Source organism: Lissotriton vulgaris, chromosome 7, assembly GCF_964263255.1.
Source record: "Lissotriton vulgaris chromosome 7, aLisVul1.2, whole genome shotgun sequence".
In the NCBI taxonomy this organism is placed as follows: Eukaryota; Metazoa; Chordata; class Amphibia; order Caudata; family Salamandridae; genus Lissotriton; species Lissotriton vulgaris.
In genome coordinates, this window is record NC_141695.1 from 1139852212 (window position 1) to 1139879452 (window position 27241).

The 27241-nt window shown below is 47.7% G+C and overlaps 2 protein-coding genes across 2 annotated transcripts in view; both read right to left on the reverse strand.

Annotated features, from left to right (window-relative positions):
* Positions 1–27241, reverse strand: part of CREBRF (CREB3 regulatory factor) — a 422767-nt gene that overhangs the window by 58218 nt on the left and 337308 nt on the right. The window lies entirely within an intron of this gene.
* Positions 17179–27241, reverse strand: part of LOC147703038 (uncharacterized) — a 44244-nt gene continuing 34181 nt past the window's right edge. The window contains exon 2 of the mRNA XM_086928404.1: positions 17179–17468. Coding sequence (XP_086784530.1) covers positions 17179–17468 — 290 coding nt within the window. The remainder of the gene's footprint in view (positions 17469–27241) is intronic.

Here is a 27241-nt window from a genome sequence, read left to right on the forward strand (position 1 = left end):
AAGTCCTTTGTCCTGTCGATGTAATACAGGAGAGCTCTCTTGACATCTAAAGTGTGCAGTGCTCTGTCTGCCACTGAGTCAGGGTTTGGAAAGAAAACAGGCAGTTCAATGTTTTGATTAATGTGGAACTGCGAGATTACTTTTGGCATGAACTTGGGGTTGGTGCGCAGCACCACCCTATTAGCATGAATTTGTAGGTAGGGCTCTTGAATTGTGAGGGCTTGAAGCTCGCCGACTCTTCGCAGCGATGTGATGGCTATTAGAAAGGCCACTTTCCAAGTTAGAAACTGTATCTCACAAGAATGGAGAGGCTCAAAGGGAGGTCCCATGAGCCTGGTGAGAACGATATTTAGATTCCAGACAAGCGAAGGAGGGTGTCTGGGAGGGATCACTCTTTTAAGGCCCTCCAAAAAGGCTTTGATGGCAGGCACTCTGAAAAGTGAAAGGTGCTGTCTGTTCTGAAGAAAAGCGGCTATAGCAGCCAAATGTATCCTGATGGAACTATATGCTAGGTTGCATTGGTACAGATGCAGTAGGTAACATATGATGTTCTGCGTGGAGGCATCCAGCGGATTAATGTCATTGTTGGAACAGTAAATGACAAATCGTTTCCATTTGGCTGCATAGCACGCCCTGGTTGTAGGCTGCCTTGCCTCCTTGATGATGTTCATACACTCAGGGGGCAAGTTGAGGTAGCCAAATTCTATGACCTCAGGAGCTAAATCGCTAGGCTCAACTGTTGAGGATCTGGGTGCTGAATGTCTCCATGGCTCTGAGTGAGGAGGCTGGGAGTGAGGCGCAGCCGCTCGTGAGGCACCACTGAAAGTTCCAGGAATGTGGTGTACCAAGCCTGCCGTGCCCATGTTGGAGCAACCAGGATGAGTGTCATGGAGTGCTGGCGCAGTGTGCGTGCCACCAGCGGTATGAGTGGGGCTGGGGGAAAAGCGTACGCAAATCTGCCTGACCAGTTCATCCATATCGCATTGCCCTGAGACTGCGGGTGTGGGAACCTGGCGGCGAAGCTTTGGCATTTTGCGTTCTCTTTTGTGGCGAAGAGGTCGATCTCTGGATGACCCCACTGCTGGAAGTATGGCTGGAGTACCGAGGGGTGGATTTCCCACTCGTGCATCTGATGACTGTGCCTGCTGAGCAGGTCCGCCATCTGGTTGCTTACTCCCGGGAGATGCTCCGCCATGAGGAAGATGTTCCTCTGAATGGCCCACTTCCACATGCTTTGTGCTAGGTGAGATAGCTGCGGGGAGTGTGTGCCTCCCTGTTTCTGGATGTAATACATGGCAGTCATGGTGTCCGTCCGGATCAACACGACCTTGTTGCACAGGTGCAACTTGAACGCTTTCAGTGCCATGAAAATTGCCATCAGCTCTAGCAGGTTGATATGCATCTTCTGCTGTTGTGGTGTCCATAGTCCCTGCACTGTATAATGGAGGACATGCGCTCCCCAACCCTGGAGAGATGCGTCCGTAGTCAGCACTATCTGTGGGACAGGCTCTTGGAACGGTCGTCCCTTGCAAAGGTTTTGTGGAGTCCACCAATGCAGAGAGTTTGAGGCACGACCGGTCACCAACACTAGGTCTTTTAGATGCCCATGAGCCTGGTTCCACTGTAGTGCCAAGCATTCTTGAAGGGGACGCATGTGCAGTCTCGCGTGCGGGTCTATGAATATGCAGGATGCCATCATACCGATCAGTTGCATGAACACCTGCGCTGGGAGTGATTGCTGAGGCCTGAACCTCCGAAGGAGCAGCTGCATGCTGTCGACCCTGGCAGAGTTCGGCTGCGCTGTCGCTGTCAGAGTGTTCAAGGTTGCCCCTAGGTACTGTTGCACGTGGGCTGGCTGCAGGTGTGACTTTGTGTAGTTGAGTGAGAACCCCAGACTGTGAAGGAGGTGAATCGTGCGCGACATGTGGCTGGCACACTGCTGGGCTGACTTGGCCTGGACGAGCCAGTCGTCCAGGTAGGGATAAACGTGAATATGTTGTCTGCGGAGGTGCGCAGCCACGGTCGCTAAGCACTTGGTAAACACTCTGGGGGCAGTGGTGACCCCAAAAGGCAGAACCTTGAATTGATAATGCTGATTGTTGATGGTGAACCTGAGATATTTCTTGTGACTTGGGTGAATGGGAATGTGGAAATATGCATCCTTGATGTCCAGGGTCGCTAGGAAGTCGCCCTGACTGAGCAACGGCAGGACCTGCTGTATGTAAGGTTAACATATGAAAGTGTTCTGAAAGGATGTATTGGTTGAGGGGTCTGAGGTCTAGAATGGGCAGCAGGGATCCGTCCTTTTTTGGGATTAAGAAGTACAGAGAGTACACCCATGTACCACGCTCTTCTGCAGGCACGAGTTCTATTGCCCCTTTTTGCAGCATGGAGAGTACTTCTTGCTGCAATAAGTGCATGTGCTCTGCGGATATAGGACGGTGCCTTGGGGGTATGTTGGGGGGGTGGAGGTTAGTTCTAGACAATAGCCGTAGCGGATAGGTTGTCTCACCCACCTGTCCGTGGTAATGCTTTCCGAGACTGGCAGGAACTGCTGGAGTCTTCCCCCGACAGGTGTTAGATGGTCGGGGGGCAGTAACAGGGCGTCACGGTTTGTTGGGGGCGGAGGATCTGGCGTTGTTATTGCCACGTCCTCTGCCTTTGGCACTGTTCCCACGGTATCCACCCCAGGTATTCTTTGTGTAGGTGGATTGCGTGCTGCCTTTGGTGTACTGCGCCTGCTGCAAAGCCTGTCCTCTTGAGGCTCCCCTATTACCGGAGCGATGAAAGGAACTGCCCCGAAACTGCTGAGATTGCAGAGCCCCCATGGATTTTGCTGTCTCGGTGTCCTTTATTTTCTCGAGTGTGGTGTCTACCTCGGGACCAAAAAGGAAGTCCGGGTTAACCGGCTGATTGAGCAGAGTAGTTTGAATCTCGGGCTTGAAACCAGAGATGCGGAGCCATGCGTGACGTCGTAGCATCACACTAGTGTTTATGGCCCTAGCTGCTGTGTCTGCTGCATCCAGCGCGCACTTGATGGACGCATTAGAAATCAGTTTTCCTTCTTGAATAATCATCTCTGCTCCCTCCTTGTACATTTCAGGCAGGTGTTGCAACAACTGTTCTAGGGTGTCGTAGTGTGCCCTGCCGTATCTAGCCAACAGGGCCTGTGTGTTGGAGATCCTCCAAATATTTGCAGCCTGCGCTGCCACTCGTTTCCCTGACACCTCCAGAATTTTTGATTCCTTGTCAGGAGGCGGAGCGTCACCACTGGTTTGTGAATTTGCCCGCTTGCGGGCATTGGCCACTACAAGTGAGCCCAAGGGGAGCTGGCCTTTGATATAGGTGGGGTCCACTGGAGCAGGCCTGTACTTTTTCTCAATACGAGGGTTAATAACCCTAGCTTTCGTGGGTTCCTTAAAGATGTCCGCAGCATGTTTGAGGACCCCTTTAAGCATAGGCAAAGTCTTAGTGGAACGCTCAGAGGTGGAGAAAGTGTCAAACAAGAAATCTTCGTCCATAGGCTCCGCATGCATCTCCACGTCATGGTTGAGTGCTGCCCTTTCAATCGAAGCGTTAAATGCCGCAGTGTCCTCTGTAGGCGATGTTTTAACGTTATAGGACTGAGCGTCCGGTGCGGCATGTGGATCATCAGGGTCCCCAGATTGATCTATTGCTTCAGACCACTGTTGTGGTTCATCCTGATCAGTGTCCGCAGTATAAGCGTAGGCCGCTTGACCATAGTCCTCACCCATGTCCTCCTCACTCTGTGCTGGAGAATATGACATTTGCTGTGAATAGTCCTGAACATGCTCGAAGAGAACTGGTGAGGTGGCAGAGTCCTTTTTAGGTTTCGCCTAGCGGAAGCTGCGCTCTGCGCAGCTTTTCCGCGCAGGCGAAATCCTGTTGAGAACCGTAGTGTGGCTTTGGTTCGGCCCTCGTCCGTGATTGGCTGGCTCCGTAAACGGAGCCTTGCCATTGGACGAGGGGCCTGTCCGTCAATGCCGGACCAGACACGGGGGCGTTCCCGACATTCTTTGGCTTTTGCCGACGTCACGGGACGCCGGGAACGCCCCCGTGTCTGGTCCGGCATTGCCGGCACCTCCCTTGCTGCTCGGGACGGGTGAGTGACCTTCCCTCCCTTTCTCCCCCTCCTGCAGGGGTTAGACTGCAGGCTCCACGGGGTGTCACGCCACTGTTGACTGGGCAGCAGACTTTATTTACACGGGGGGCCCGCAGGCGGGAGACGGCAGACTTCACACACAGGCAGGGGTTTTCGTGCTGCAGACACTGAAGTATTAATCCTGCAAACCGTCCCCTGCAGCACGCGCTCTGAGGAACAGGCTGCAACTTCTCACCGGCGACGAGGACTGCGGAGCCTGGAGACTTCCAACTGGGCAGCACACCGGAGAAAAGACTGCACGCAGCGGGCTGGAGACTTACTGGGTGCCGCAGACTGGAGACCTCACACTTGAGACTGTAGACTGCCCCGGGACTTTAGGAACTGGCAGCTTCAGGCTCCGACTGACTGCAGGAGAGCAGCTGCCAAAGCACCGCTCACTCACTCCCACGCCACTGCCCTCCCTCGCGCCCGCTCTGATTTCAATAATGCTTTATTGGCAAGGACTACAAATGCACAAGTTTGGCACCAGTCGTTCCCCTCCCTCGCCTCCTCCTTCCATTTCTTTCCCTTCTCCCAGGCCCGCTCTCCCTCCCCGTCTCCCCCTCCTCTCTGCCGAGGTCACGCAGCGCCCCGCGTAGAACGAGCAGGCTGCGTGCGCCGGGCCTGTCATGGCGGTCTGCGTGCCACGGTCTCGTGCCTTGTCTGGCTGTGTTTGTAAGGTCTCCAGGGCTGTCTCTGTGTGCTCAAGATTCTCACGGCGGTCTCAGTTGAGACTTGCTTAGGCATTTCCTTGAGCCGGGGTCTGTAAGAGCGGTCTATCGGAATAAAAGGTCCCAGAAGTACTGGTTGCTTGTGAATCACGTGGGGATGAATACTTGTGGCGTCTTTCAGAGCTTTCTCTGTGTGACCAAGTCTCAGTAAAGTGTCTTGTCAGGTGCTGTGTGCTGAGATCTCATGGCATTCTCTTCGTATGGAGGTCTCTTGTGTGTGTTTTTGTTGTAGTGTGGTGGGACTCCTGGGTGAGGTGGCCTCGGAGAGGTTAGCGCTGCATCATGCATGGAACGCACACTCACAATTGCTTTGGGTGTAGTCAAATGACCCTGTGCGATCTTTGACCTTTATTATATAGCCTCTGGATAAGCTTGGCCAGAGGGTGTTACAGGGTGCAACTGTCGGGTCACACCAGCACAGCGAGGGCGGTGCTGGGATCATTACATCCCTACCCAACTTCCCTTTCTCCCCCTCCTGCAGGGGTTAGACTGCAGGCTCCACGGGGTGTCACGCCACTGTTGACTGGGCAGCAGACTTTATTTACACGGGGGGCCCGCAGGCGGGAGACGGCAGACTTCACAGGCAGGGGTTTTCGTGCTGCAGACACTGAAGTATTAATCCTGCAAACCGTCCCCTGCAGCACGCGCTCTGAGGAACAGGCTGCAACTTCTCACCGGCGACGAGGACTGCGGAGCCTGGAGACTTCCAACTGGGCAGCACACCGGAGAAAAGACTGCACGCAGCGGGCTGGAGACTTACTGGGTGCCGCAGACTGGAGACCTCACACTTGAGACTGTAGACTGCCCCGGGACTTTAGGAACTGGCAGCTTCAGGCTCCGACTGACTGCAGGAGAGCAGCTGCCAAAGCACCGCTCACTCACTCCCACGCCACTGCCCTCCCTCGCGCCCGCTCTGATTTCAATAATGCTTTATTGGCAAGGACTACAAATGCACAAGTTTGGCACCAGTCGTTCCCCTCCCTCGCCTCCTCCTTCCATTTCTTTCCCTTCTCCCAGGCCCGCTCTCCCTCCCCGTCTCCCCCTCCTCTCTGCCGAGGTCACGCAGCGCCCCGCGTAGAACGAGCAGGCTGCGTGCGCCGGGCCTGTCATGGCGGTCTGCGTGCCACGGTCTCGTGCCTTGTCTGGCTGTGTTTGTAAGGTCTCCAGGGCTGTCTCTGTGTGCTCAAGATTCTCACGGCGGTCTCAGTTGAGACTTGCTTAGGCATTTCCTTGAGCCGGGGTCTGTAAGAGCGGTCTATCGGAATAAAAGGTCCCAGAAGTACTGGTTGCTTGTGAATCACGTGGGGATGAATACTTGTGGCGTCTTTCAGAGCTTTCTCTGTGTGACCAAGTCTCAGTAAAGTGTCTTGTCAGGTGCTGTGTGCTGAGATCTCATGGCATTCTCTTCGTATGGAGGTCTCTTGTGTGTGTTTTTGTTGTAGTGTGGTGGGACTCCTGGGTGAGGTGGCCTCGGAGAGGTTAGCGCTGCATCATGCATGGAACGCACACTCACAATTGCTTTGGGTGTAGTCAAATGACCCTGTGCGATCTTTGACCTTTATTATATAGCCTCTGGATAAGCTTGGCCAGAGGGTGTTACAGGGTGCAACTGTCGGGTCACACCAGCACAGCGAGGGCGGTGCTGGGATCATTACATCCCTACCCAACTTGGCGTTGACCTTCGTCCTGGTGTTCAACAGACAAAGTCTCAGAGCCTTTGGCTTGGCGGTGGATTTGGCCTCAAGTCGTAACACCGAGGGTGGGAGCGGCTGCTTCCATCTTCAGACCTTGGCTCATGCAGGGGGTCTGTCTCAGCGCTTTCCTTGGTACTCAGCGGCTCAGTGGTGGGAGGGTCGAGAAGCTTTTCCCTGGGTCAAGCTGTGGCCCAGGTCATCCCAGGTGGCTTCTTCGTCTCCTGACTGGGTGGCTTCTTGTCTTGGACGATCCACCCTTCGGAACCCCAATACATTTCCTGTGACAACCTTACTCTCTCTTTTGCTGGTGACCATGGTGCCACTCGAGCGGGAGACTGTCCATGTAACAGTTTCACATGGAATCCAGAACTTCCATCCTGGCCATCGATATTTTAGTCACACAAGGTCCCCTGGTAGGAGCTGTAGAGGGTTAGCACGCCTCTTCAGGCTGGCACATTTGTTGGTCAAGGTGCGCCTGGCTGTTGATAACTGTAGTGTGGCTTTTGTTCGGCCCTCGTCCTTGATTGGCTGGCTCCGTAAACGGAGCCTTGCCATTGGACGAGGGGCCTGTCCGTCAATGCCGGACCAGACACGGGGGCGTTCCCGACATTCTTTGGCTTTTGCCGACGTCACGGGACGCCGGGAACGCCCCCGTGTCTGGTCCGGCATTGCCGGCACCTCCCTTGCTGCTCGGGACGGGTGAGTGACCTTCCCTCCCTTTCTCCCCCTCCCTCCCTCCCTCCCTCCCGTTCTGCTCGATCCCCGCCCGGGGGTTTCTTCAGCCGGCCGGCCAATCCTAGCGCGGCCGGCCGGAAGCGCCCGCCCCCCCGCCGCCCGGGGGAAGAAGGAAGACGGCGGCCCACAAGCAGTATGGCGGGCTCCTCCAGCAGCATTGGCGGCGGCTCGAGGTTTCATTTTCGCCAGCTCGCCGCTGCTTCCTTGTTCCTGAGCTCTGGGATCCTCGGCGGTGAGTTGGTTGAAACTTACATTATGACAAGCTTAGTGCCGTTGTGTCTGGTATCAAGGTGTTATATTACAACTAGCTCCTAGATGAGTATAACATATAGTTTACTGACTGACGATGAAGTGAGCCATGTTATAGGCAGAGGTGCACACTGAAAATTCCAATATCTCACATACATTCAGATGCACACGAGCCAAAGGGGCGCCGCAGATGTTACGGTGCCCATAGGTTGCTGGTCTGTGGCCAAAGCACGCTAAGAACACGCGAGTCTTAAACGAGTCCGGGACACACTCAACACGTTGTACTTGGGCCGTTTCGGATCTGGCTGGATTCTTCACGCAGATGTTTTCCCTCGTACTAGAACAAAATACGGCAAACAAAGATCTCGACTTTGTCAGTTATGCTCTACACACTCGACCTCCATATTAACACAAAGTGTACGAGAGTAGGCGTGGTTTTACACTGACGGAAAGGGAAGTCTTCTTGACCATTAAAGAAAAGCTTTTCTTCTCTTTATCGACCGGTACCCCTTTCACCATTTCTAAGTACCCCCGGGTCCTCCGCTTGTATGAGTCCCCCCAGGGTGCTGCAAAGAGTTCCGTACATTTGCTTAGTTCGTAGTCAGTTTAGCTCTGCCGGGAGTGTTGTGTAGCCTTCTCAGCCAAAAATCACTGTGGGTGTTTTTTTTTTAACATTGGTGTGTTATTTTCTTTTTTTCTCCCAAAAAAAAAAACGAATCCAAAGTAGGAGTGCAGTAGTGGAAACAACGTAACGGCAGCTGACAGTCAGCGGTTATGTTTATGATGCTGCATTGTTTGTGCCAGGTTGGAAGTTACCGGCTTCCGGGTGTGGGGCAGGACGTTCCAGAGAAGTACGATTCAGGTGAGGTACTTGCAAACAGACATCTCGTTTATGCATCTATTTCTGGGAGACCGGGCAGATTCGATTATTTGTAAAACACGATAGTAGCAGGGTTATACTTTTATAATACAACAAAAAGGCAATTGTTCGCAGCTTCGAAGCACTAAGCTTAAACTATCCTCTTGAGAAACAATTATTGTCTCGCCTTTGTGGCAGGTTTTCCGGTGATTATAGTGCTGTTCATTGAGTTGTTCGGTATTTTTAGTATAGTTGAAATCATCAAGCAGCGGTCAGTATTTCCATTGTATACGTTGACAGATGCATTTTGGTGATTACATTTTATCTTCACATATATCGAGAAGTGCATATCATCTGGACTTTAAATTGCTTCTCACATCTCTGTAATTTTGGTCAAGAAAGTCGCTTGGCAGCTTCCTGAAACCGAAATCTCCGTCTGACCAATATAGTGTAAAATGTGTGTTCCTTCGTGGCCTCTAGATTACAGGCAGCCTACCCTGGTGGTACGTATATGCATTTTTCCTGTTTTGAAAGCAGGACAAAGTGTTGTAAAATCTGAATTTAGCAGCCCACCATATCGCAGCTGATAAGGGTCAACGTTTTAAATATATGTGTTATATTAACTGCTTTGAGTAGGATGACAATGGTGAGTGGTCTCTAAGGGGGACGTGGCAAGAGTTAAGGCACCTTTATAAAAGGTGGGGCAAATACCTGTGAAATAGAATACTACGCCTCACAAATTCATAAACGGGGCTTCTGATCATAACAATAACCGGGATCAGTAAGCTCCACACTATGTAGCAGTTTGTATGGCAACTTTACCCTGGGCCATAAGCAATAATGCTGGTGACTGTAGCCTGATATTTCTGGCTTCTATTCTTCCACTGCTTACTTTTCAACCATTACTTTTTTAGGTTTCGGCTGCAAAAAAGCTGCGCAAGCAGCTTTTGCGCAGGAGAAATCTATTGAGTTACAGTATCGTGCTCGGCTGGGGACGCAGGGCACCGGACCGCCCCCTGCAGTGAGTATTGGAGGCACGGGAGGGGCGGGAAGCCCGGGTGTCGGGGATATTCATTGAGCATGGGTTTAGGGAACACGTCCGAAAAATGAGGGTGACCGATCGGTACTCTTTCTTACCACGTGACTGTATAGTGGGCCTTACTTTGCCGCCACCTCTTTGATTCCCTCACTATAATTCAATTGCTCCATTTTATTTATGCCAGTAGCGCATTCACCTGGAGCTTGCCAGTACTTATTTCTAGTAGTCACCGTAACCTACGCGATTTGTTTACTTTTTCAATGTCTATATTTCGCTGGTTTATTACACATGATTTGGGATTTAGGAGGGTGCACTTTAACTTCCAATGTGTGCCCTTGAGCAGAATTTTTTCTTAATAGTTTTATGTTCCTCTCCGGTTCCATTTGTCACGTAAGTCTTGACTAGCCATCATCGCTTTATTTTCGTCAGACTCCTGTATTTTTAAGTGTGTAGGTTTTGTCCCTTAGGCCTCGTTGTCTGGGGTTCTGCTGGCCCCATGTGTCTAGTTGCACGTGGCCAATGGGCATTCCCAATAGGAATAGATCGACCCAGATATGTACATACAATACCATATTGGACGGGTATATCCTAACTTTGTATCAAATGATTCCCCGTTGACTGCAAGTCAAAGGGACACAGCTTTGTAAGTTCTGGGATTTCCTTCATACAATCATTAGTTTCAGACGTGTTGGTCGAATTGAAGTGAATCAGGACTACACATCCCAGAATGCACACGTTTCTAGCTTCTGACTGCCCTCTACAACCAGCAGCGTGTTGCTTTGCCAGAGCCACTCACCTCCTCCTGACTCACCACCTGCAGCATGTTCAGCCGATTCTTGCCCATTTTTGTAGCATGAGCCACTTCTGCCCACCAGAGACATGCCACAAAGGGCGCTAAGATTCGAGCCGACGTCTGGGCTTCGAGTTCTCCTGTGCCTCAGTGAGAGGGTGCACGTGGATCGGTGTTACTCGTGTACACTCTGCGGTGGAGAGTTCCTTGCCTCGATTTACGCTATACATTCAGGGTCCAGTGTGAGAGCTGTGTGTGCTGTGAGAGCTGTGTGTGCTGTGAGAGCTGTGTGTGCTGTGAGAGCTGTGTGTGCTGTGAGAGCTGTGTGGGCTGTGAGAGCTGTGTGGGCTGTGAGTTGTGTGTGCTGTGAGTTGTGTGTGCTGTGAGAGCTGTGTGGACTGTGAGAGCTGTGTGGACTGTGAGAGCTGTGTGGACTGTGAGAGCTGTTGGCAATGTAAATAACAATGCCATTTATTTATAAGGAAAAAAAAAAAAAGAAGAAATGTCATGAGCAATGCCAATAGCTCTAACTTTTCCAAAGGCGAAACCATTGCATTGTAAATGCTTGTTCCTTTTGAGAGGAATTTTGTAACTCTCCAAGGGCCGTTCAGGCGCGATCTTCCGCTTGTGGACAGTGAGCCTGCCTGATTCCGCATCGATAAAAAGTTTCGACTGGTTGTCGTAAGTAGGTTCGTGGAAAACCAGCCCTTCTGTGGCGGGCTTGGAAGGTGTCGACGATGTCTTGGAAGTTTCGGCGCCTTTATGGAGGTCGAGCTGCTTCGCTCGAGCCGTTGGCGGAAGACCGAACTTAATCGGGGCCCCGACGGTCTTGGAGCTTGATGAGGTAGTCGACTCAGTCTGCTTCATCACTGGAGGAGGACGCTTGCTTGATGGCGTCGACCCAAGCTCCCGGCGTGGAGCATCTGCAGGCTTGGCCGTCGACGAGACTTGCTGCTTTGGGTCAGCCTTGGCCTTCGGCTCGAGGTGCTTGCTGAGCAGCGGCTTGAGTCCAGAGAGTTTCGGCTCGACGGCTTTCTTCTCCTGGAGGCCTTTGGCCCTGTCGCCATGTTTGTGCGTCAACGTCGGCATCTACGCCGACGGCGTTGAGGTGACGTGTTTGCTGGTTGAGCTCAGCTTCGACGCTCCAGTCTTGGAGGCGACAGGCACTTTCGGCGCCGAAGGGTCGTCGATAGTCTTTGACGTCGACCCGACCACCATTTTGAGTAGTTTCGGTTTTGATTTCTGCTCCGATGGTTTCGGTTTCGATTTTAAGGAATCGACCGATGGCTCTTTAGATGTGTTCTTAGCCTGGCTTGGACGCGGGGCTACAGAACGGGTAGAAAGATCTTGGCTAAGGCCTTTCGGCGATGCCTTGACCTGAGCCGAAGGGAGCGTAATGTCAGTAGTAGGCCCGCTACTGCGGTTGGGCCCGGCTCATCGCTGGAGTCGTCATCGACGGCTCCGATGGCCCCTTCGTCGTCCCCTACCTCGACAATGTCTTCTTCGTGGACGTATTCTTCGCCTTGCTCGTCCATCTCAAAGTTGGAGTCATGCTCAGACGCCAGTTTCGACCGTTCTTCGGGAACCTCTTCGTCTCCATCTTCTTCATCTTAGACGCCTTCCTCGTCACCGGCCTCGAAGATGTTGACTGTTGCGCCGACTGCCACGCTGCGCGCCGAAGTTTAAGCGTCTTTTTGGAGTGGAACTTCGAGCAGGCCATACAGCTGGCCTCGTCGTGCTCGGGGGACAAACATTTATTGCACACTGGGTGCACATCTATGTGGGGGTATTTGGAATTACAGACGGGGCATCGTTTAAACGGGCTCCGGTCCATCGTCGTTGTAGTCTGGGCCTGGTGTCGAAGTCGAGAAACAGCTTTCGACGTCCGGTTCAAGGAACTGGAAAGAAACAGGCACCGAACGAGACAATACCGACGCTTAGAAGGCCTTTTGGCCTTAGGAAATAGTCAATACAAAGTTTCCGAACTAGAGTCAAGAAAGTACATCCGAACCCAATGGCGGAACAAAACAATCTGAGGATGGAGAGGATGCCCATGCGCACTGTAGTCCAGGGGAGGAGCCACCTATCTCGTGATACTTCGAAGACTCTTCCAGGACAACAATGTGCAATCATCCGGACCCAACACTAGGCGGCGATCTATGCACAGATATGAATTCAGCAGCCCACATGCCTCGAACACACCGACACACTGATGTTCCTTTCGTAAATTACATTGAGCAACTTTATTATACTCCATAGTGTCATTGACATCACTTTAAAAGGTGTCTTTCACTTTAAGGAGGCAGTAACTTCTTGAATATTAAGCACGTCAGCACTTCCTTTTGACGTTAACTTTGAACAGGGATTCGTCTCACTTCGAAGCTCTGGCGCGTATTCACCATAGAAAGCGGATCACTTTTCAACATAAAGAATGAGCATACCATACTAAAAGCTTCACATAACTTTGAGGCTACGGTTCAGAATTAGTTATAAAATACTTTGCAAACAGTGAAGGCTGAGAGAGCAGATGTTTCTATCGTCTATGATTATGTTTACACTTGTATTTAGATTACATTTAAAGTCTGTTATTTTGAATCACAGAGCACGTTTTCCCTTATTTGTACGAACACTGTGCACAAATATCTCGTACGCGACGGCATGACAGGTTTAGAATTTTTCGGCAGGTTGGAATTCACAGCTTTCCTCGGTTTGCATGAACAAAACGTTCTGCATGCGACGGCATGACTGGTTTATAATTTTAAAGCATGTGTGAACTCACAGCAATGTTTCACCTTCACAGTTATAAGTGTCGAGTTTAGTAACAACCTCTTAGAGAAATTTACTTTTTAAATCGCAGAGGTGTATTATGCTTAGTCAGTCAGGACTGAACTGGCTCTTGTTTTATTTTGTTTCCAGAGATCCATGATGAAGGGTCACCCTTGACCCGAAATTCATTGGGCGTGATGAGTGATTGCATTGAATAATACAGTCTATGTAATGGAGAATGCAATGATCAAATGACCGGATCAAAATTCCTAAAAACACACCTGCAACTATATGAGCCAAACAGACATCTTAGATCCAGTCAAATGAAACTCATAAAGGTACCCAGATTCAGAAGGACCAATTGGGGCGGTAGAAGTTTTCTGGTACAGACGGCAAAAACATTGAATCAACTACCGATAGACATAAAAAACAGTCCATCCCTGAAATCCTTCAGAAAGGAAGTTAAAACATGGCTTTTCGCTAAACATCTCTAACCATACACCTTCAATGAGCTATTGGGATTTCTCAGCGCCAAGACGCCCTCGGGCATTCGCGCGCTATACAAATAGAAAAATCAAATCAAATCAAATCAAAATGAAAAAAGAAATATTAAATTGGGATTAAAGTGTTTTCTGTGAGACCAGCAAGACACCTACAACATTGGAGGAGAAACTATCACGTTTCAACGTTAAAGTGCACCTACCAGCCAAGGATTGGACTTTCAAATCTGACATTCTTGACATTGTACGTTTCATAGCGTTGACAGAGCCAGCGCTATTGACGGAGTAGTACAACTTTAAACTAATCAGAAAAAAGAAGGTGAAATTTGGAGAAAAGAGTGCACAGCGATAACACATTTTCTATTCAACTTTGTAGTTAAAATAACCTTGTCCATGTGAATTTGCATGTATGATTCCTGTATAGTTAATGCTTGTAACTCACTTACTCTCTGTAAGAATGTAACAGCAATGATAAATACTGTCTTCAAAGCAATGTGTTTGAGTTCTGCTTTATGCATGGGCTCAAAAGGTTTTCCCATCAGTTGTCTGAGCACTGTGATTAGGCTCCACATCAGCAATGGCTCTGTTATAGGAGGAGCAATTATTTTAGATCCTTTGAAAAATCGTTTTATGAACGGTCTTGTGAAGAAGCTTTTGCATGTTTTTCCTCTGGTGTATGCTACAATGGCAGCGAGGTGCACCTTTATGCTAGAGTAGTTTACATGACTGTCTAGTAGATGAATCAGGTACATGATAACTTGTTTCTACAGTTCATTTGATGGTTACCTGCGCACCAGGTGGTGTATCGCTTCCATTGTGCGGCATAGCATTTTCTTGTCGTTTGTTTCCTTGCCTCTTTTAGAATTTCCATAATTCGTTGAGGCAGGTTGAGGTGGTCAAACTGTATGCATTCAGGCGCCAAGCCGCTAGAGGTAGTGTTGTTGGTTCTGGCTGAAAGATTTGGTCCTGTTGCATTGTCAATAGGTCTTTGTCCATTTTGCTCATCTGTCCCCTGGACAGTTCTAGCAGACTTGAGTACCATGTCTGTCTTGGACATTGTGGGGCAATGAGAATTAGGTTTGCTCCTGGTTGTCTTGCCCTTTTCAGTACTTTTTGTATTAGGGTTATTGGTGGAAAAGTGTATGCAAATGTCCCTGACAAGTTGAGCGACCAGCATTCCCTTTTGAAAGGTGGTGAGGAAACTTTGAGGCGAAGAACTGGCATTTCTTGTGCTCTATTGTTGCAAAAATGTCTATCACTGGTGTTCCCCAGAGATTGAAAATGTATTGTACTGTTTTGTGTTTCAACTCCCATTCGTGGGAGCAGTTGTCTGCTCAGGTGATCTGCTGTAGTGCTGTATATTCCCGGTAGATGAACTGTTTGCAGATTGATTGCTTGAGATACTGCTCATTGCCAGATTTCCTGTGCTAGTTTGCTTAGTGTCAATGATATCGTACCTCCTTGTTTGTTGAGGTAGTGTTGTCTGTTTGAATCAAGACAGTTCTTCCTTGAATGTGTTTGTGGAACGTTTTCAGTGCTAGGAAAACTTTTTTCACTTCCAAGTAGCCAATGTGTTTGATCAAATCCTGTTCGTTCCACTGACCACGTACTTTCAGTTGTTTGCAGTGCGTCTGTTGAGGGATGCGTCTGTAGTGATTATCACAGAAAGAGTTGGGTTCCTGAAAGGTCTGCCTTGTTTTATGTTGTTGGATGCCCACCATTGTATCTATGCTTGCAGCTCGTGTGTAACAACCACTAGATCCTCCCAACTCCCTGTGGCTTGAGACCAGTTGTTGTCTAGCCATTCCTGGAATGGGCACATATGTAGTTGAGCATGAGGTATGAGTGGGATGCAGGATGCCATCATGCCCATAACTTTAATAACTCTCCTCACGGTCAGAGATTGACCCTTGTGCTATAGGGAGGTTTCTTGTGTAATTGCTTGTATCCCCTTTTAAGTCTGGTACACCTGCAGGTTCTTTGAGTTCAGTCTTGCCTCTAGGAAAGTCTTTTCTCTTTCTGGTTTTGAGGATGATTTCTTGTGGTTTATTGAAAACCCTAGTACTTGTAACATGTGGATAGTTGTCTGAATGTGACTGAGGCATCTTTGTTTTGGGTTTGCCTTTATGAGGCAGTTGTCCAGGTAGGGGGTAGACGTGTATTCCCTCCTTTCTCAGGTGTGCCGCAACTGCGGCTAGGCACTTGGCGAAGACGCGTGGTGCCGACTTTATTCAGAAATGGAATGCTTTGAACTGATAGTGTGTCCCCTTGTGTAGGAACCGTAGGTACTTTGTGTTTTTTGTTCATTGGGATGTGTAAGTAGGCCTCTTGAGGTCTATTATTGCCATGTAATTTCCTTTTTGAATTTGAGGGATTACCTCTTCGAGAGTAGACATTTTGAAATGTGTTAAAATGAACTGGTTTATGAACCTTAGGTCCAGTATTGGCCTTGGTGCTAGGTCCTGTTTGGGCACTAGGAAATATGGTGAGGAGTTTCCTTTGAAGTGCTCGTCTTAGTACCAATTCTATTGCTTGTTTTTGGAGTAGGTCCTTTATCTCCGAATGTAACTGTAGGAGTTCCGACTTTAGGAATTTTCTTTTCTTTAGTGGGTTTGCAGATGGTTTGTGTGAGCCCTATTTTACTTGATTTAAAATCCAACTGTCTGTTGTGATGTTTTGCCAGTGTTGTAAAAATTAGGATATTCTTCCCCCCACTGGTGTTTTGTGTGGGTTCTTCTCCGTCAATTTGAGCCACTTCCTCTTCCTATAGATGGTTGGCCTCTGCCCCTGCCTCTTCCTCGAAAGGGCCGATTCGGCTGTTGCTGCCAACCTTGGTATCCGGTTTGTTGGCTAGTTTGTTTTCCATTACCGTGGTCTTGTTGCTGATGTGACATTTGCAGTCCTTGGCCAAATGTACCTTTTCCTGTGGGCTTTCTGTTGTTGAAGCCACAACTTTTGAAGGTACCCCTTTGCTGCTGGGCTCCCATTGCTCTTGCAGTCTGATTATCCTTTTTGATTTGTTGGAGGGATTTGTCCATCTCCTTTCCAAACAGTGCCTCCCCTGTGAAGGGCCTGTTGATGATGGAGGTTTAAACCTCTTGTTTGAACCCTGAAATTCTGAGCCAGGTATCTCTTCTGAGGATTGTGCCAGTGTACATTTGTCTGCTGCCAGTGTTTGCTACATCTAGTGCAGATGTTCCTGCCCTCTTGGACAATGGATTTTGCTCTTTTCTTGTCTTCTTCGGGGAGCTTGTTAATTAGCTCCTTTACGTCGTCCCACTGCTGGTGGCCGTATCTGTTCAATAGGCCATTAGAGTTTTCGATGTGCCACTGCGTAGCTGCCTCCTTCTCAATTTGTTTCCCTACCATATCCATTCTTTTGCTTTCTTTTTCTGGTGGAGGCCCTGTGTTAGAGAATGCGTTAGCTCTTCTCCTGCCTGTGGTGACGATGATGGAGTCAGGCACCGTGTTCCCCTGAATATATTTAGGGTCCTTGGATGAGGCTTTGTACTTTTTCTTGACCCTTGGAGTTACCCCATGCTTGAGGATGGTTCCTTAAAGACTGATTGCCCTGGTCTAGGTTCTTGGTGACAAAGGTAAGTGTTGTGTCCTTTTGTTTGCTGGGGCTAGTGTTTCTAGAAGGAAACATGCGTCTACTTTTTCCTCTTTGAGGGGGACCCGAAAGTGTCTGCTGCCCTCTTAACTAGTGACGGTGATGCCTTCGATGGATAACAGCAGATCTCCTCCTCAGGACTTTCGGTGTTTAGGTCGTACAAGGTGTCCTCTAAATTTTCAGAGGCTTCCTCCTCTTCAGGAGCATCTATATCTTCCTCCAGATCTTCCTTGCGAGGTTCGGGGGTTGGTGGTGATTCGAGGATCTCCTCTTCTTCCCCTTTGGCGTCTGCCGCTTCTTTGGTGTCGATATTGTCCGGTTCGGTGAGTGCTGCTTTGTGAATCCGGACGTCTTTTAGTGATGCGTCAAACTTTCTTTTTCTGGAGGAGCGCCACTATCTCGGCCTCGAGTCGTTTCCTCTCCTTTTCAACTTTGAGGGTTCTCTCATCTTCAGAGACTGGAGATTTTCTCTTTTTGAGTGCGCATTGCTATAAGCCCAGGAGAGATGCCTCAGAGCCCTCTACACTAACCCAAGGTGCATGCTCCTCCTAGGGGTCAACAGCCTCCAAGTCCAGATCTGGCATACAGCACTCAGATCGCTGGGCTGGAAAGACAAGATCGCCCGGACCACACCATTGTGGGACACCGAGTAGTTTGGCACTCTGGGAACTCAATTCGGTTTTGACAAATAGGACTTGATTGGTCTTTCTAAAGTGGGCAATGTTTGGGCCCGTTCTTAGATCTGCAAAAAGACTACGAACTGGCAGCCACAGAAACCTTGTATTATCTCAAGTAGCACCACACTCTCCAGGCAGTAATCCCCTGAGGGGCTGACCTACTTGAATCGTTACCCCTGGAGTATAGGCTACTTAACGAACACATGAGCCATAGGGTAATCTCCCTTACGTACAAGGAACTTATTAATAACTCACCAGACATCCTTCTCTTTTTGCATAACCACTGGGTCCGTGACCTGGGAGAGCTAACAGTTGAGTGGTCGGAGGCCCAGGTCTACCCCAGGGAGATGGCCATTAGATCGGTGTTCCGGCTAGTGTAGCTCAAGGTACTCCATAAATCTTACCTCTCATACAAAACAATGTTCAAAATGGGCAGAAGGTATGACCCTAGCTGTCATATGAACTGTGGCCAGGAAGAGACCATTTTTCACATGCTTTGGGAGTGTCCTGGGGTTCAGAACTTCTGGAGCATGTGATGGAATGTCTAAATAAAGTATGTGGTATTCTGGTGCCGATCTTCACCAAATAGTGTCTTCTCAATGAATGGGATGCTACAGACTTGAACCGATTGCAGCAGGTCTGATGGACACTGGGCATTGCAATTGACAAACTAAACAGATCACGTTTACGGGGAGCCGTGTCCACACCACTGCTGAAGTACTGGAAAAGGGACATGGATTGTTGCATGTTGGCCGAGAAAGTAATCTTTGTAAGCCTTGGGTTGCCTAGGAAATAGGAAAAGGTGTGGAGTGGGGGAATGTCTACAGAGGCAGCCCCTGTGTTGCCCTCCTCACAGTCAATGCTCAGATGGTCAGTTTATAAAGGGGCTTTCCCGTGGTGGAGCAGTGGAGAGTTGCATGGGAAGTGGGGAGTGTAATCGTTAATGAGATTTTCAAATATAGCTTGCTAACCGAGCGCATGTCTATCTGTGGTGTATTGGTTTATTTACTACTTGATGAACCCATAATAAAAAGAGGTTTCAACATATACAGTAATGTTTTGGAATTGCGTGTTGTGAGGCTCATGTAGCTTCCTTGCAGGTGTCAGCCATGAGCATATACCCTAAAAATGCCATGGAAGCTCCCTTTTTGTGAGTAGAGTAACCTTTCGGAGAGAAAGGTGGAGTTTGTTTGGCTTTAGCATAACAAGTTTGGATACATTTCACAATCCAACATGAAATACTTGATTTATAAATGGTTCTTCCTTTATATGTGGTTTTAAGAATGCAACAAAAAGTTATTTTCCTAAATTACTGGGTCCTGTCAATATAAGACATAAGAGCTTTTTTTACATTCAGTGTGTGTAAAGCGCTCTCTGAAACCGAATCAAGTAGGAGAAAGAATACTGGTAACTCAACAGATTGATTTAAGTCGAACTGTGAGACCCCTTTTGGGAGGAATTTAAGGTTGGTACGTAGTACCACCTTGTCTTTATGGAGTTGGAAAAAAGGTTCTTTTAGAGTTAATGCCTGAAACGCACTGACACATCTGAGTGAAGTGATTGCAATGAGAAATATCACTTTCCAGGATAGAAACTGGAGAGGGCGCGAGTGTAGCGGCTCAAATGTGGGACCCATTAACTGTTGAGATTCCAAGTAGGGGTTGGAAGTACTCTAGGGGGGGGAATAACTCTTGAGATCCTCCAAAAAAGCTTTAAAATACAGGAAATCTGAACATAGAGGTGTGTTGGCTATTCTGCAGATATGCTGCGACTGCCTCTAGGTGTAGCATTATGGAAGTGAAAGCTAACCCAGAGGTATATAAGTGGAGTATGTATCAGACAATATCTTGAGCATTCGCTGTTAAGAGGACAATGTGTTTTGAATTGCAATAGTGAACAAAACATGTCCACTTTGCCACATAACTGGCTCTAGTAGTGGGTCTTCTTGCTTCTTTAAGAATATCCATATACTTTTGAGGTAGATTTAAATATCCAAATTCCAAGACCGCAGGAGCCAGAACACAAGATTGAGAGCTCTTTGGTTTGGAAGCCTTACAGCTCCCTAGTGTTGGATTAGAAAATCCTTCAAGTGGGAAGCACTTGGTGTGAACTACTGAGAGTTCAAGTAAGTAGGGTGAACCATGATTGTCTAGCCCATGTGGGAGCTACTAGGATGAGGGTTAGAGATGTCTGCCAAAAGTTTGGAAATGACAAACAGAAGCAGTGGGATAGGTAGAAAAGCAGAAGCAAATATCCCTGACCAACTCATCCACAGAGTGTTGCCATGGACTGTAGGTGTGGGAACCTGGAGGCGAAGTTAGGACGTTTGGTGTTTTCTGCTGCCGCGAAGAGGTCTATGTGTGGATGGTCCAACTGTTGGAAGAAAGGGAAGACTACTTGTGGATTCAGCTTCCACTTTTGTACTTGTTGGCACCTCCTGCTTGGGAGATCTGCAATGTTGTCGTTTAATCCCAGTAGGTATTCCGCTAAGAGATAAATGTGGCAGAGAGCTCACCTTCAAATGCTCTGGGCTAGGAGGGATAGTTAAGTGATCCGGTGCCCCCCTGTTTTTGCAGATAATACATGGTAATCATGTTGTCTGTTTTGATTAGAATCACCTTGCTGATGAGCTTAGGAAGGAATGCTTTCAGCACTAGGTGAACAGCTAGCAGCTCGAGGTGACCGATATGGAGAGGAGTTTGAACGGGTGCCCAGTGACCCTGTATAGTAAACTTCTGTGAGTGCGCTACCAAACCTGTGAGTAATGCGTCCATTGTTTATGGTTCTCTGCGGAACTAGTTCCAGGATGGCTGTCCTTTTTGAAGATTGTTGGTATTCTACCCCTGCAGAGAGTGGCAAGCTTGACAGATGAGCAACACTAGATCTTACAGTTTGACCGTCGGTTTGAGTCCATTGATACGCTAGGCATTCCTGCAATGGGTGCATATTGAGTCTGGCATGAGGTGCTAAGGCAATACATGATGTCATGGTGCCTAGGAGGTGCATGATTGTTCTTACCGCTATCTGCTGAAAGGCTGAAACTGGGGAATAAGTATCTGGAGGGATTGATCCTTGCCACAGTTGGGTAAGCTATCCCTGCCTGCGAGTTGACGATGGCTTTGAGGTAAGGTTGCATTTGAAGAGGTTGAAGGTGGAACTTGAGTGCATAAACTGTGAAACCTAGTCAGTGAAGTAAGTTTATGGCAGTTTGAGTGTGTTAAAAGCAGGTCTGATAATTTGTGCTTTTGATGAGTCAGTCGTCTAGACTAGGTAAAATGTGTATGTTTTGCATGCGTAAATGAGATGCTACTACTGCTAGACGTTTGGTAAACACCCTGAAAGCTGTAGTGACCCTGAATGGAAGTACTCTGAACTAAAAGGGCTTTCCATTTAGTACAAATCTGAGGTACTGTCGATGTGCAGGGTGACTTGTAATGTAAAAGTAGGCAGACTTCAGGTCTAATGCAGCCATTTAGCCGGATTATTGCAGTAGTGGAATTACATCTTGCAGAGTGACCATGTGGAAGTGCTCAGAAAGAATGCACCTATTTAGTGGATTGAAATTCAGGATCGACCTTAAGATACCCGTCCTTTTTCGGAACAAGGAAATAAAGTGAGTAGACCCCTCCGTCTTGTTGGTGTAAAGGCACAGGTTTTAATACGCTCTTTAGTAGTTCAACTTTTATTTTCTCTTTGAGTAGCTGCTGATGGTCTGTAGAAAGTCTGTGGTGCAAAGTGGAATGTTAAGAGGTGCTGAGGTGAGCTCCAGGCAATAACCATGTTGGATAATATCGAACACCCACTGGTAGGAGACGATAATCCACCATGCAGGAAAGAACTGTTGAAGTCTTCCTGACATAGGTGTCCTATGATGGCGGGAATCGCAGGTAAGTCAAGGTTTTGTGGCAGTGGCAGATGGTTTAGAGAAACCGCCCCTAACTCTGCCTCTAGAATTGTTTCCTCTGGAGGAACATTTATAGTATCACCTAGGCAATATATTCTGTGACTGAGGATGGTGATAAGCGATGGAGGTAAGGTAAAGTTTCTTACCTGTCGGTGTAGTTTTGCAGCTTGAAGAATTTTCTGTATTCCCTTGCTGTGCATTATTTCGTCACCTAGTGGTTGGGTCCAGATTTTTGTTTGGGTTGTTTTTATTGCTGGTGGGCATCGACATACTACCATTTGGTGTCCCTCTATGACATGGACGCGCTTCTTCCTGAAGCGCCCACCTTTGGTCACCACCTTTGGATCCTTTTTTGGCGAGGGGGGGAGATAACTTCCAGTTTGATGCAGATTGTTTTTCTTTATTTATTTTTCTTCATCTCATCTTCCTTGGTGGAGGAAGGTGGGTTCGCTAGTGAATCCAGAAAATTCTTCAAGCTGCAAAACTACGCCGATAGGTAAGAAACTTTACGCTTTGCAGCATGAATCTTTTCTGGATTCACATGCTGTGCATAGATTTTGTAGCAGTTTGTTCGTTTTGTGGCAGCTGGGTGGAAGAGGAGCGTTGGTTTGTAAATAGATGCTGCAAGAGTTTTCGTCCCACTTGCGCTTTCTTATTCATTTGGATGTCCACGTAGTAGTGCTTTTTTCAACGTCTGCATTGAAGACCATGTTACAGCCATACAGATGTCTTGAATTGGAATATTTGCTAGAAAAGCGATAGTTGTTCCTTTCTTTCTTGCTGAGTGAGCTTGTGGAGCTGTTAGCAAAGTCTGTTCTGCTGGCTTGTGGCACAGCTGTATGGCTTGTGCAATACATTGTGAAATCATGTTCTTGGTTACTTGTCTTCCCAAGAAACTATTTGCGAAAGATACAAAGAGTTGCTATGTTTTTCTGTATTCCTTCAATATAGTACATGACTGTCCTTCTAGCGTTATGAGTGTGAAATGCTCTTTCTGCCTGTGTTTTTGGATTCTGGAAGAAATTTGTTATTTTTATGGACTGGTTTATGTGGGATTGTGAAACCACCTATGGCATGAAGTGTGGCTCTGTTCTCATGACGATTCTGTCAGTATGTATTTGGAAGTAGGGTTCCTGTAAAGTTAATACCTGCAACTCACTAACTCTATGTAGTGATGTTATCACTACTAACAAGCATTGGCATAGCCAATAGGTCTCGCCTTTGGGACCTTATAACTTTTTAGCCATGCAACAGTTGATTATGTTGCACCAAGGATTTTGTGCTGCATAACTAAATACTTATAAGGTCCCAAAGGCGAGACCTATTGGCTATGACAATGCTTGTTACTCTTGTTTAGCAGGGATAAAGTGTACAGAGTTCAAAGTCCAGCAAAACAGATACAGCAAAAAATTGACGGGAAATCACTTCAAAATGGTAATTTCCTACGACGCGCTGTTTCTGTGTTGATGGACAAGCTATAGTTATGTTTGCGCGGTGTGTGTTCCCCAAGCGTTCCCCCTGTTTGAGGGTTTAATGTCAGCATATTGAAGACAGAAATATCGTTAGACTAAAATACTATTCTCAAGTCACAACCCAGCCCCTCAAAGATATGTATACATATATAGTGTCACACTGTGTGTGTATATATGTGGAGTTTACAGAGGGAAGCCTATATTTTCCTAGAGATACTTACTGCGTTGATATTTTGGCAGTATTTTTGCATGACGTCATTTTGTGCATGACACTTCAGTACTGTACCTCACGGGTCTTTCATTTAAAAAAAAAAACTTAAGACACTAAGCCCTATTTGGCCTGTGAGTAGGTTTGATCTGCTCTTTGCTACCATTTTGTGTTCTCTTTAGACGTATTGTGCATAATATGTTTGGTGCACCAGCTGAAATCAATAAATTATTGGGTGACTTCTCTAAGGTGTAGCACAGTGTAGTGCAGCGCACTGTAGTCTATTGCAGCACAGTGTAGTGCAGCACTGTGTAGTGTAGTGCAGTGGAGCACAGTGTAGTGCAGCTAGTGTAGTGCAATATAGTGCAGTGAAGCACAGTGCAGTGAAACAACGCAGCCAGCGTAGTGCAGTACAGCACATTGTAGTGTAGTGCAGTGTAGTGCAGCTAGTGTAGTGCAATATAGTGCAGTGGAGCGCAGTGCAGTACAGCGCAGTGTAGTACAGTGCAGTTCAATGCCTTTACATAAAGCTGTATGTGCTCATCCGGTGTCTTGTGAAGGCGGGGAGAAGCGTCCCTCAGTTGTGGTCACCCCTCCCAGCTCAGTTTGTCGCACACTGGCTGCCTTTAGCTCCAATCTTTTCACTTCCTTAACTTTAAACTCAGATTGTTAAAAAGCATCTTCCTGGAGGACTGAATATTAACAAGCAAATGGTCTTTTAAAGACCTGTGAAGAACTAGGTGTGGGTTTGGAGGCTCGCAACCCACGCTTACCAAAAATAAGGTGCTAAATGTATCAAATTACAAGTTTTTTTTATTATCCTTAGTTCGAGGTAACTTACCCAACAAACAAAGCTTTGCACAGAACGACTGTGGGATAGGTGGCTGAAAAGAAATTAATTAAAGAGAGGACTTTCTGTCCTAAAATGTGATACTTCCCCACAGTCCCGCATCATATGATAAAAATCGGTATGAAAGGATCTACAGCATGCACAAAGGTCAGTGGCCTCAGGATCTAGCCTGGCAATTCCAGCTAAAGCAAAATAAGTTTGGTGCAAGAAAAATAAAAAGAAAACAGACTAGAGCCCGATAGAGACCCGTTTAGAGGTCTCCTGAAAATAACTGCTGGTGCCCAGACCAGGCCTACTTAAAGCCCTGGGTGTGGTTCCTACTATCTGCAGCAGAGGCAGGTAACTTCAAATGCAATGGCATCTTGCCACCAGTGAGCAGCGCTACACGCTACCTCTGTGCAAGTACATTTGAACAGAAAAAATTGCACCCACGCCCAAAGCTTGATATAGTAAGTGCCAAGTGGGGCAAATGCGGATGTCTAAATTTACCAAGTTATTTTGCATGGTTTTAATCACAGTTAAGTTTTGCAGATAGCGAACCACATAAAGCATGGAATGTCACAACTAAACAATGGTAATGTCACACATAAATAATCTGAAACTTGCCGGCTAGGAGTACATATGATCTGGCATCCAACTAAAAATGTTGGTGAACCTTCTTCTCTTACCCCTAACCACTCGTGACTTTTACCGGTCACCCTCAGCAAACCGGCAGGTACAGAGTAGACGATGGTGAAAGAGACTAGGGATGGTGACAACAAGAAGGGAGCCAGAGAAAGCCACCCGTCGCATCGCGCACACGTGTCCTCCTTACGAAACCGTCAACACTGCAGTGAAGTAATTGGGCTGCGCCTGCGTAGTAATTAAACACCAGCCTCGTACCGCAGGTGCTCGTACTTCTGTCCTGCACAGATAACACACAACACTGCTCTGGTACAAACCTTGTAGAAGCTAGAGCGGAGCTGGTGATGCTATAGTCCTCCAAAGAACTCACGCCCTCTCGCCAGCCCTCTCGCCGGCCCTCTCTGCTGCTCACGGGCTCGGAGGACGCTAACCGCCAGCTAGTCTCGAGGCAGCGCGCTGATTGGAGAAGAGGGGCAAAATTTAAGGATTTCATGCCCTTGATTCGTAAGATTCCGGTCAGTCACGGTAAAATCCCGCCCACCTCTGCATGGCTTTCAAATGGTTATTTACCAAACAGGTAAGATTCAAGTTGCGCATAGTCTACACTCCCAATAAATGTCCTGTCACACAGGCCTCCAGTGTCCTGTCGGGAACTGAAGAAGTGTTCAACGTAGCTGCCGTCTATGCGAATGTGTCACATTTCTATATTTGTTTCAGAGTGCCCTTGAGTTGTTTATGTCAATCGCGTGTGACACCTGGACTGACACTGCATCACCAGTAGTCTAAAAAGAAAACGTGGACAGTACAAAAAACAATCTGAGTTTTTTTAAGTTGGACTGCATTAGATTCCAATGTACTGCATCTATTTCAGCAAAGTAAAACAAGCAAAAAAGCGCTCAAGCTGCAGCAGGATGGGGGGATTCACTTGCGGGAGCGATAATTGCGACCAGATGGGCCGCACGCTCCCGCGAGTGGATCTCCTGACATGCACGCGTTGCCTTTGAAGGCAATGGAACGCGTGCACATGCTTGGCTGAAAAGCTGAAGCACTCTGAAAAGGTTGTTTTCCTTTGCAGCGCATGCACTGCGAAGACTCGACCTAAAAAGGCAGTCTTTAGTTTGACCATTGTGTGGCCTGGCTTTGTGCAGTGGCTCAAATGGTGCTTTCATTACTGTGCTAATACTATATTTAGGTTCCACGTGGGTGCAGGAACAGTTTTTGGTGGTGCAATTCTTTTTGATCATTCTAGTTATCTCTTGACCACGTGAGAGGTGAAGAAGCTCTTCCCTGTGTTTCCTCTTGTGTATGCTATGATTGCTGCCAAGTAAACCTTTAACGATGTGTAGCATAACTTACTATGCAGTAGATAAGTTTAGTACTTCAGAATGGTCCTTTCCTTTGTGATGTTTTGGGACAGACCTTTGGTGCACTATATAGACTATCTTTTCCATTTGGTTGTATAACACTTTCTAGTGGTTGGCTATCGTGCTTCCCTTAGGACTGCCATTGTGCTTTCTGGCAGTTTTAGGTATGCAAATTCTATGTCCTCTGAAGCCATGCAGCGAAGCTCAGGCTTTTGGGTTCTGGGTGGAGCACCCTCCCCTGTTGCATGGTTAGTAAGTCTGGTCTGTTTGGTAATTTGTGGATTAATCCCGGAGATATTTCCATTCTCTCCGAAAACCAGGTCTGTCTCGGCCATTGTGGTGCAATGGGAATTATTGTCATGTGGCTGATATTGCATTTGTTGATTATCTTGCGTAATAGTGGTATCAGGGGGGCAAGCGTAAGCAAATATCCTGGACCAGCTTACCCATAGTGCATGCTCTAGGAACTTTTTGCACGACTGCCTGGATGCAAAGTGTTGACATTTTGCAATGTGGGGTGTTGAAAAGAGGTCGACTTCGCGAGTTCCCCATTTTTGATATGTTCTAGTGAGTTCGTACTGATTCATCTCAAACTTGTGGGACGTCGAATTTTGTCTGCTCAGTCTGTCCGCTTCCACATTGTCCTTTCCTGGTTGGTGAACTGCTATTATGTCTATGTTTCGTGGGATCGTTCACTTCCAGATTTGCTGAGCTAGTGTTGACAGTGTCAGAGAATGTGTCCCACCCGGTTTATTGATGTAAAACATGGTGGTTGTATTGTCTGTTTCTATCAGAATTGTCATTCTGTGTAGCTGCTTTTGAAAGGCTTTTAATGCAAGGAACACTGTTTTCAGCTATGTGTTGTAGAACTTCCTGCTGTGTCCACAGTCCTCTCACTTGGAGGTTATTCATGTGAGCGCCCCATCCCATCTGTGAAGCATCTGTCTTTATGGTCACTGTTGGAGTTGGTTGGGTCAGAGTCCTTCCTCATATTATGTTCTCCT